The sequence below is a fragment of the Solanum stenotomum genome, chromosome 7, assembly GCF_019186545.1.
Source record: "Solanum stenotomum isolate F172 chromosome 7, ASM1918654v1, whole genome shotgun sequence".
In the NCBI taxonomy this organism is placed as follows: domain Eukaryota; kingdom Viridiplantae; phylum Streptophyta; class Magnoliopsida; order Solanales; family Solanaceae; genus Solanum; species Solanum stenotomum.
In genome coordinates this window covers 3,680,683-3,691,251 of record NC_064288.1, presented here as the reverse complement: position 1 = coordinate 3,691,251, position 10,569 = coordinate 3,680,683, and the positions used below count along the sequence as shown (strand labels likewise).

General features: G+C 33.3%; 1 protein-coding gene across 1 annotated transcript; it reads left to right on the top strand.

Moving 5' to 3' along the window:
• Nucleotides 1-809: 809 nt before the first annotated feature.
• Nucleotides 810-1,801, top strand: LOC125871298 (uncharacterized). The gene is made up of 2 exons (XM_049551890.1): nucleotides 810-1,320; nucleotides 1,797-1,801. The coding sequence occupies exons 1-2, from the start codon at nucleotides 810-812 to the stop codon at nucleotides 1,799-1,801; spliced, it is 516 nt and encodes a 171-aa protein (XP_049407847.1).
• Nucleotides 1,802-10,569: the final 8,768 nt, after the last annotated feature.

Genomic DNA, 10,569 nt, shown 5'->3' with positions numbered 1-10,569 from the left:
TTATTTTCTCAATTAAATATAAAATATAGCGACCTCATGAGGTCGGTATTTTTATTGTAATTCATTTTTCCGGGAAAAATTCCGACCTCCAGAGGTCGGAATTTGGTTTTCCCTCTTTATTTTGAATAAAAACCGACTACTTGTAAATACCGACCTCCATTTGAGGTCGGAAATTTTTAGGTCGGTATTCACTGTTTTTTTAGTAGTGAATATAACTCGGTGTTGATACAAATGTGATTAAGCTAAAAATTGAGTATAGGGTTAAAGAAAGCAAAATGCCAACGTTGATTCACAATGACATGGGTGTTAGAGTGTATATCATGCTTAAAAAGGTTGCAAATGACTTCAACAAGTATCCAATTTGTATAAGCAAAATGGATAATAGTAGCAATATCACTGAACTGTGTGAAAGTTCAAATAAGGAGAATGTTATGGTTACATCAATTTGTAATGATGGTATTGCTGATTTTGAGACTAGGCAGCTGTCAATTGCTGAATCGGTTGAGCCGCTTTGTGTCTTGGGGTCAGGGAGCTGCGATGTAGTCATTGCAGATCCTTGTAATAAAGTATGTGGAGATTGGCCAAGTCTATAAGAACAAAGCCACTTTGAAATCTGTGATGGAAAATTATGCAATTGAAAATAAATTTCAATATAGAACTATGAGGTCAAATGCAATCAAGTAACTACTTTATACAAACAAATACATTAATGTATATGGTGTTTTAGTTATTTGTATATTGATATGTTGTGATTTATTTGTTGATGAAGTTATACGCTGAAATGTATTTCTGATGAATGTGAGTGGTTGATGAAAGCATCAAATATCAACAAGTCTGGAATGTTTAGGATCCGAGCATTTAATACAGATCATACTTTTCCTTTGAAGGATAAAGTGTATTCACAAAAACATGCGACAAACATGCTGATTGGTGGTATTGTTAAGCCTAAGCTTGTTGATCACAAGAGAAAATATACACCTTCTGATATTCGGAGTGATGTAAAGATATATTTGGGAGTTGATGTAAATTACTCGTTGGCTTGGAGTGCTAAAGAAAAGGCTCTGATTTCATTCAGGGGCACCACAGTTGCATCTTACAGTAAACTTCCAGCATACTTGTATATGATGGATATTACATATCCAGGCTCGCATATACGTCTAAAGAAAACAAACAAAAATGAGTTCTTGTATCTTTTTGTTGCGTTGAATAATTGTATACAAGGCTTTGATCGTTGCAGGCCTGTCATAGTTATTGATGGAAGTCACCTAAGAGGACCATATAATGGAACATTTGTGGCTGCAAGTACAATGGATGGAGCAGGTATGTTTCATTGTGCTTTTGAATGCATATTTTTTATTTTACTATTTACGCTCCAAAATAGACATTGCAACAAATAGATGTTTCAAATCAAACGAGAAATGGAACCTTGATGAACTACTTGAAATGTATAAAGACATAAATAATCTTTATAAGACTTAACATTTATTGATATATATCTATTACTATGTAAACAGTAAATTTTGTTGTACTAGACTCTAAACCGAATGATGTCACGTAAGGCAATGTGTTGAATGGGCCTGGACGCCTTTTCCTATGAATTGGTAATGGTGTATGCTCGTCCACAGCTAACAAAGGATGTAACACCATGCTTCTTTCTGGATTAATGTTTGGCTGGTCATCATGTACCATCTGAAGAGGTGCTGGACACATTAAAACTTCTTCAACAACTAACTCATTGACATTGGATGATCTTGCTTTGTTTGTATCTGTAAATTCTTCTTTTTCCATCTTTTCAGTTTGATCGTGTATAACATTCAATAAATCCTGTTGTTATATAACAATAAACAAAATGTATAAACAAAATATATGACAAGAACACTACAAATAATCCGATTATATACAATTATAAAGTAAAATTTATAAGATAAAAATATGACAAGAACATACAAAAGATGAATTGTTGAAGTCTGTTTGATCATCCATGAATTGGGATCCCTTTTTGACCACTTTAATTGGAACATCTTCACAATTCTCCTTCTATGTATAATAGATGTAATATAAACATATATTTATATATTATAAAAATACCAAAAAAAGCTATTGACGAATTCAAACCTTAGAATTATTTTGAACCTCAAGAATATTAGAAGTGTTCTGAACCTCAAAATTGATTGGAACTGCAAAATTGTTGTGACCCTGCAACAAATATAACTTTGTATATTAATAATAATTATTTCAACATTATTATACAGTTTGTTACAAATTGAATATTGCTATTAAATTATACAGTAGATAAGTATACATATGTTGGACAGTTACTTAATTGTATATGTATAATGATCATATCTTTACACATACATGTATATGTATATGTATGTTATTTGTTTGGAAACATTTTAACTATATATGTATGTTAGTTTATTTGTATATAACAATTGATAATGTTGTTTATAACACAAAAGTAATAAATTACCTGTGGCTCGGGATTAATGAATTATTGAACTAAAGGGCTAAATGCAGATTGTTGAGCTGAAGAGTGTAAATTTGACTGGTGAATACTAACTTCTAGAGTAGATGATGGGACTGTTACTCGAACAACCTTCTGCCGAATTTTTAAGAAAATATACATTATATACAAAAGGCCATAAAAGTTTAAATAATGAACAAGCTAAATAGGTATAATACCTCTTGATCATTTAGATCATTAAAAATAGATTGACAGTTCAATTCAGAAGGTAAATGTTGAGAAGGTTCTTCGGATTGAACGACATCGACTGACACTTTATATGTAACTTCGACACCATCACCCTAGAAGAAAAATATTAAATGTATATTTATCACAATTATGTATAATATATATGTATTGATCTATATTAACAAACCTTATCTTCCGCATTCTTTGATTTGATAGAATCCAACACATCTTTGAAGTTGTTTTCAATGAAGTTCCTTAAATCAGTAAACTGTTTCTCCATCTGAAATTGGACATATATAAGTAACTTTAACGCATGCTATACAAATTAAAAAGAATTTTAATAAATAAAAACAATTAAAAAAATAAATACCGAGAGTTTGAATTGATCAAACTCATCACACGATATACTGAAATCATGTGACTTGCTGGTGGATGGTATTTCGAAAGCAACACTTGATTTAATCTCAACATTTTGCTTAATGCCTGTATAGGATGGAACATTAGCATGTTTTTTGGCCTGCCTCTTTGGAAGTGGTGACTTAGGTCTTTTTGCAACATTGACACGTCGGGGAGACTTTCTTAAACAAGGCTGCTTTGAAATGGCCCCAGGTGTTGTCTTGTTCTAAATAGGAGTGACTGTCTGCCTTGATTTCTTCTTAGGAGGCGACAAACAAGTATCAACTTTTTCTCTTCCCTTGTTATTTATTAGACATGGAGGATCCTGAAAATCATCGTCCGAAGCATTTGCAGCTGTTGTTTCTGTTGGAGATGGATCTGATTGAACATACATAGGAGGTAATTCAAGAATCTTGAGTTCCATTGGAGTTGAAGTTATATTGTTAAAAACAAGCTGCAAAATATAGACATGTTCATATTAACATATTCATTATACAAAATGTTTTCTTAATCAAATGTAAAAACATATATACAGTTTATATATATATATAAACATATACATTAGACAAACTTATATGTATAATTATACAGTTTATAAGCTTATATATACAAATGAGCTTATGTTTATACAGTTCACATACTTATAGGTATATTTATACATTGTCAAAAACTTGTATAAATAATAATACATGGAGCACATTTATACATATAGTTTTCTATAGCACAAACTGATACATATATTTATACATTTACATATTTATACAGTTATATATATACTATATTATACATATAATTGTACAGTGCGTACCGGATTGTTGTTGTCTTTGAACATGCCCTTAGCAAAATAGCTTAGACGAGGGAAATCTTTTTTTGTCTTCCAGTTAAGTATCCTAGGGATGTGATGAGATACCTTAACAACAATTTCCACATCAAAATTCGAACAACATTCATAAAACCACACTTGCAAAGAAAGTGGGAAACCATACAACCTGAAATACTTCCTATCGTGTTTGATCTTAGTGTGCAAATGCAGAATCAGAAGGTCAAAAGCCTTTTTACCGCATGGGTAGTCAATGTATCTGCCCGATTCAGTCAAATCAAAGTCTTTCCTATCAATAACAGTAGTGGTTGGTTCTTCGGAAAGGATGAATGAATGTATATAGAACAATATAGCAAACTTCACCGCATCATCATCATTATCCCCCCAAACGTTATTATCAAACTTTTCAACCAACTAACTCTTGGTGATGGCTTTTTTGACTCAAAAATACTGAAGAATAATTCTGTTTGATTCTTCGGTATTAAAGACAAAATCTTTCTCATTGTCTGAACATTTTAACCGAGATATTATAGCAAAGTCACGAATGGTGAATCGCAAAGTGGTGCCATTCACATGTATCAGGATTGCATCTTTTGAGCTACCCTCAATTTCTCTCAAAAATATGCACCTAATCAGTTGTGCTTGAACATGACACCTACGAATGCTAGATAATTGGGCAAAACATGTTGTTCCACAAAATTCTTTATACTGTGAAATAGTAAGCTTTGTAGCTAACACTTTCATTACTTCAATATTTGTGTAACACTGCATGTGAGGTATGCGTGTTGGTTCTCTTTTTTCTAAAAACTAACAGCTTGAAAAAAATGCATATACAATTTTACTAAAATACACATGTATACATAATTAAGACATAAGTACATATATCAAAATGTATGAAATAGCTTTTAAATGAAAATAACATATACAAGTTTTATAAAGAAAAAATACATTATACAAACTAATTTCAATTGTATAAATGTTTATATTGTATATATAGATAAATTGTTGTACCGCTACGAATATAATAACTATTGATATTATACTTATACAAATAAATTCAAATGTATAATTGTTTACATTGTTTGTATAGTGAAATACAAACCATTTATGTATGTGTATAAGTTTGTGGAATTGTATATGTCTAAAGGAACATTATACAAAAAGTATCCTTATACAAATGAAAAAGCTTATACATAAAACAATGCACAAAGCTGTATCAAATGCATAAATGTTTATACTGTATATATATATATATATAGAAGTTGTTGTGACACTACTAATACAATAACTATTAAATATTATACATTATACAACCAATTTCAAATGTATAATTGTTTACCTTGTATGTATAGTTAAATAGTTCTATTTTATACATTTAACTTTGGATATTAACATAGTGACTATATAAAACTGTATAAACAAACAGATAGAAGACATGAATCAACATAGAAAATATAAGAAAAATATAAAATTGTAACATATAAAAGAATAATGATTATACAAATACCTCATCATGCTCCAATAAGCCAGAAACAATGACTTCCTTTCTTTTTGCATTCTCATCTGTATAATTAGCTGTTTTTTCTTTCCTTTTTTTACTTGACCCAACAGCTGACTGATCTTTCTTACCTCCCACCACAATTTTGATGTTGGATTGCTTCGATTTTGCACTCATTTCCTCCAATCTGATTGGGCCATTTTTCAATTTGGATTTGATCTCTTGCATTGCATTGGATTTTGACATTGAACCTGCAACCTCCCCAAAATCCTGAGTTAAACCCAAGGAAAACGATGGGCGTTCAACACTATTTTCGACATGCAAGGGTATACCTCTTGTGAATCTTTTAGATGGAGACTGTGCATCCATTGTTTGAATGAAAACTCTATATGAATTATGAACTGATGTGAAAAATAGCTTGAAAAAACTGAAAAAAATAGACAAAAATTTAAATTAATCAATAGAGATAAGTTTTGGCGATACCTGAAAATTTTAAAGGGATTTTGAAACCGCGATTGAGAAAGTGCTGATGGAGATTTGAAATTTCAAACTGATTTTGGGGAGAAAATTTGGGAGAAATTGAAGGAAATAAGAGATATAAACGAGAAGAAGAGATTGTATAAAAGGAATAACGTCAGTTTTTTTTTACTTATACAAATCGGTGGGGCCCATTAATAGCAAACTGACCGAGACTTTGCTCCTTAAAGGAAATAAATGAAACGGTAGCTACTTTATTTATTTAACATTAATAGTTTGCCATTATGTACAATTATCCCAAAAATAAATACTACATAAATGAACCATAAAATCTAAAATAATTACAAGTTCATAATCATACCCAAAGTAATTCCTGAAATACCCATTCTCTCATAAATAATTATAGCATATACCCCCCATTCATTAAAGCTAACAAATTTTTCTTAACTGATACTAAATCAGTATCATATACTGCATTCGTATCATTAAGGCTAACTGATAATTTCGCTTAACTTAATACTAAATCAGTGTATATATATATATAGAAAGTTTCATGAATTTAGCATTTTGCCCTCTCGTTATTGGCCCCGAGTGGTCTTTAGTTGAGTTTTGTAAGTTCGTTTAGAATTTTAAGTTTAAGATTTAGAATTTAGTGAGTTTTGAGTTTGAAAGGCTAAAGTGGTTAAGAAAGTGGTTTTTGGTGTCTTTTGGAGTTTCGAGTGTCGGAGTGAAATTTCATCGATTTCATCAGCCCCGAGATGTGGAATTTGATATATGTGAGTTGTCGGTTTCAGATCCGGAGTCCTTTTGATGATTTGAGGTCCTAAGTTGTGAAATTGTGGAAATTCGACCTATGGGTTGACTTTAGTCAATATTTGGGGTTTGGATGCTCGGATCAAAATTTCAAGAGTTTCGTTGGATTCATGGTTTTAAGCCTAGGCGAGGTCTGGGTTGATTTTTGAGAAGTCCCGAGCTTGTTTTAGCCTTTTTAGGTGTTGAGTTAGCTTTTTGTGATTTCACGAATATCAGTTCAAGGAGACCTCAGATTCGTGTTTTGACCGTTCCATTGAGTCCAAAATGTCGAGTATAGTTGATTTGCATATATGGTTTGTGTGTACGGGGTTCTGAATGAATCTCGAGGGTCCTTTCGATATTTTGAGAGTTGGCTGAATTTTTTTTAGTGTATGCTGGCCTCGCTTTTTCCAAGGTCAAACCGCTTAAGAAAACCTTCACAAAAGTAGGGCTCACTTAAGAGAACCAGAGGTCGTTTTGCGAAGTCCGCTTAAGCGAACTTGAGTCCTCTTTTGCGGCATCAGAGAGGGTTTTGGATCTGAAATTTTGGGGTTTTAACCCCATTTTCTATTTTTGAGCTTGGAAAACTCTTGGAGGCTATTTTCAAAAGGGTTTCTTGTGCAAAAGCTATTATGATTGTAAAACTTCATTTCCTTTGACTATTTATGGATTGTAACATCAAAATTTGAGATTTTAATTGGTGAATGACAAGGTTTTTCAAGAACTTAAATTCTAAATTATTGTCACGCTTCGAGCTTACACCCCGAACGTAACTGAAACTCCAAAACCATTACTAGTCCCCAAGCGAACCTTTGGCCTAGCTCAGTACTCAGTGGAAGACTTTCTCACAAATAGATGAACTCAAAAAGCAAAACTTTACTCATAGTTTGAAAAGAAATTACTCATAAATGTATTAAAACATTCACTGGCCTTAAGAAGGTCACTCAAGTCTTAAACATTAACACTATAATGGAAAAGACTCCTCAAAACACTATAGTCTATGAAGCCTCTATAACTGTGATGGACGTCAGGACAAGACCCACGGTATCCTAATAAGATAAAATTGAAAATAAAAGTGGAATCCTCCGGAAGCAAGGAGGCTCACCAAAGCTAACTCAAACTGTAAGTGGTATCAACAAAGCACCTGTTGATTACCCTGAATACCTGTATCTGCATCATGAAAATATGCAGGCTAAATGACGTCAGTACATTGAATGTACGAGCATGTAAGGGGAACACTGAACATAACCTGCAACCTTGAAACGATAAAAAGGAAACCATACTTACCTCACCTCAACTCAACTCAACTCAATAATACTCAACTCAGTTCAAGAATACTCAAATAATTATAAAGCAGCAATAAAAGATGCAATATAAAGAAAGCTTTTAAAACAGTAAATAACAATTCAAAGTGTTTAAAAATACAATAATAACTCTTTTCTCTTCTTTGGGGGATCTTCTAACCGACAACCATTACAATGAGCTATGTCATGATACACGTCTCTCCCACGTTGCCAGAACTGTCATATACCTTTCCAGAGTATAAGACATCCTCAACTAAGTGGATCCACTAAGCTATGCTTAAAAGCAATAAAAAATCATCTAAAAAGTATAAGCATTTACCCATGTTGACTCATACATGGTTTATGAGGACTTTGAGTTGTCTGAACTCGTCCCCTTATCGGTTCTCAATACTACTCCCAATAATATAACTCATGCTCATATGCTAAAAAACTCCTCATGAACTCATTTGAAAATCAAGATTTCCTCTCATTTTAAATGTAAAAGTATTTACTCTTAGGAATACTTATTTCCCATATATTCATTTTGAAAAATGAAACTCAACTTTCCTCATCCTTACACTCAAGTACTCAAGTATTAAAACAAATTTTAAAAGTTTGCAAAAGACTTCTCAAAATGACTCAAAGAACTCATCGAACTTTACTCTTAACTCTATCTTGAATTTGAAGTGAATTCAAGAGTTATGATTTATGATATATATGATCTATTGATGATTACTGGAGGTTTAAATAGTTAGGATTAAGAAGGGAATGAAAGTTCGACTCGAAGGAACAAGTACAGAACTAGAATGAAGAAGAAAAGTGATCGGACGCTTTGGGGTGCAGGGGAGGCGGGACGCGCCAGAACTCCAATTGCTGGGGGTCATTTCTGGCATACTGCTGGCGCCCCACGCTAGCCTTCCCCAGAACATTTCGATGAATTTTTCTTCTCGATTTCGATTCTAATTCACCTAGAATCGATTCTTTTCCTCAAAATTACCTTAGATTCGTAAACCCAACATAAGTAAATGAAAATCAAATCAATATCCCTCAAGCACAACTCTCATCTCAAGAACTTAACACAACTCCATATTAAAAAATGATGCAACAAAATCTCAAAGAAACTTTGATAAGTGCTAACGCTCCCAGATATTTTAATGATCTCCTCACAAGTGCAGGGACCTGATCCTCTGCAGAGTATGCTCATCCAGTGTCATATGTTGTACAAGTGTAAAATCTATCTGCGTCAGAAAGTTGGTGAAGTCGCAGTGTACTTCACCAATCAGAAGCGATTGGGTTGTTTGTACAATGGATAATAATTCTTCATGACTAATATATTCAAAAACACAATCAACAAATCATTCATTCATTCAAAGTGAGATACTTCAAGCTTTAAAATAGCAGGGACCTGATTGATTGCTTCAAGTGCTTCTTGTACCAGCTGTTACTTTGTTTGCTTATAATCGTGCTTATATTGTAGGAAGGTGAAACCATCTTCGAGATGAACTCAAGATTCACTGCTATAACTAACGAGCTGAGATGTCTTGGTGAACTTATTACTTTGAGCAAACAGGTTCGAAAGATTTTCTAAGTGCTTCCCAAGTCTTGGGAAAGCAAGGTGAATGTTATAAATGAAGCAAAATATTTGAAGACACTTGCCATGGATGAACTGATTGGCAATCTTCAAACCTTATGAACTCAACAAGCAACAGGGAACGACCGTAAAGGAAGGAAAGAAGGAGAAATCCAATGCTTTGAAAACTTCTCAAAATGATGTGACTGAGGAGGATGAAATGGCCTATGTCACAAGACGGTTTCAGAAGATCATCAGTAGGCATGGAGGTTTTCAAAAGAAAGCTTCGACTAGCCGAGCTGCAAATGCAAATGATCTTTTTCATAAATGTGGCAAACCTGGTCACATTATGAGGGATTGCCCTAGACAGACGCAGGAAATTCATAATTTCATACCTCGTAGAAGGGACCAGGTCTCAGACTATGTTAAAAGGAAAGCTCATGATGATCAACTGGTGAAGAAAACTCTGGCAGTGTGAGGTAACGCATCAAGTGAGTCTGAAGAAGAGATAGACAGTTTGGAGGATGTCTCAATGATGGCTGTAGAAGATGATGAGACGATCTACAACTCCATTTTTTCTCTAATGGCAAAATCTGACGATGGAGAGGATCTAAATGAAGGTAACTCTTCTTGATCTAAAAAATGATCTAGATATTCCTCCTATCAATAGATTGAGAAAACTTGTTGCTCTATTGATTGACTTTGTTGATGAATTAACCTCTAAAAACCTGGCTACAAATGAAATGTTGAGTCTATGTGAGAATGAAAACTCAACTCTTAACTCTCAAATGTCTGAACTGAGCATCAGGATAGGTATCCTTGAGACTGAGAGTCAGGAACCCAATGAGGGACATGGTACCTCTAAAGGTAGGAAGCGAAAACTCAGTAACTTTGAGGTTGAACTAGAAGAGAAACTTAAGGCCTGTGAGTCTAAGTTAACTACCTCCCTAGAAAGAAATTCTCAACTAATGAAGGACTTAAGTAAGATCAAAGAAGAACTGAACCACTCTCTCAAGTGGACTGACTCTTCTAAGATCC

Bases quoted from the DNA above. Each gene is read 5' to 3' on its own strand.
- LOC125871298 (XM_049551890.1), top strand. From the start codon at position 810: ATGAAAGCATCAAATATCAACAAGTCTGGAATGTTTAGGATCCGAGCA.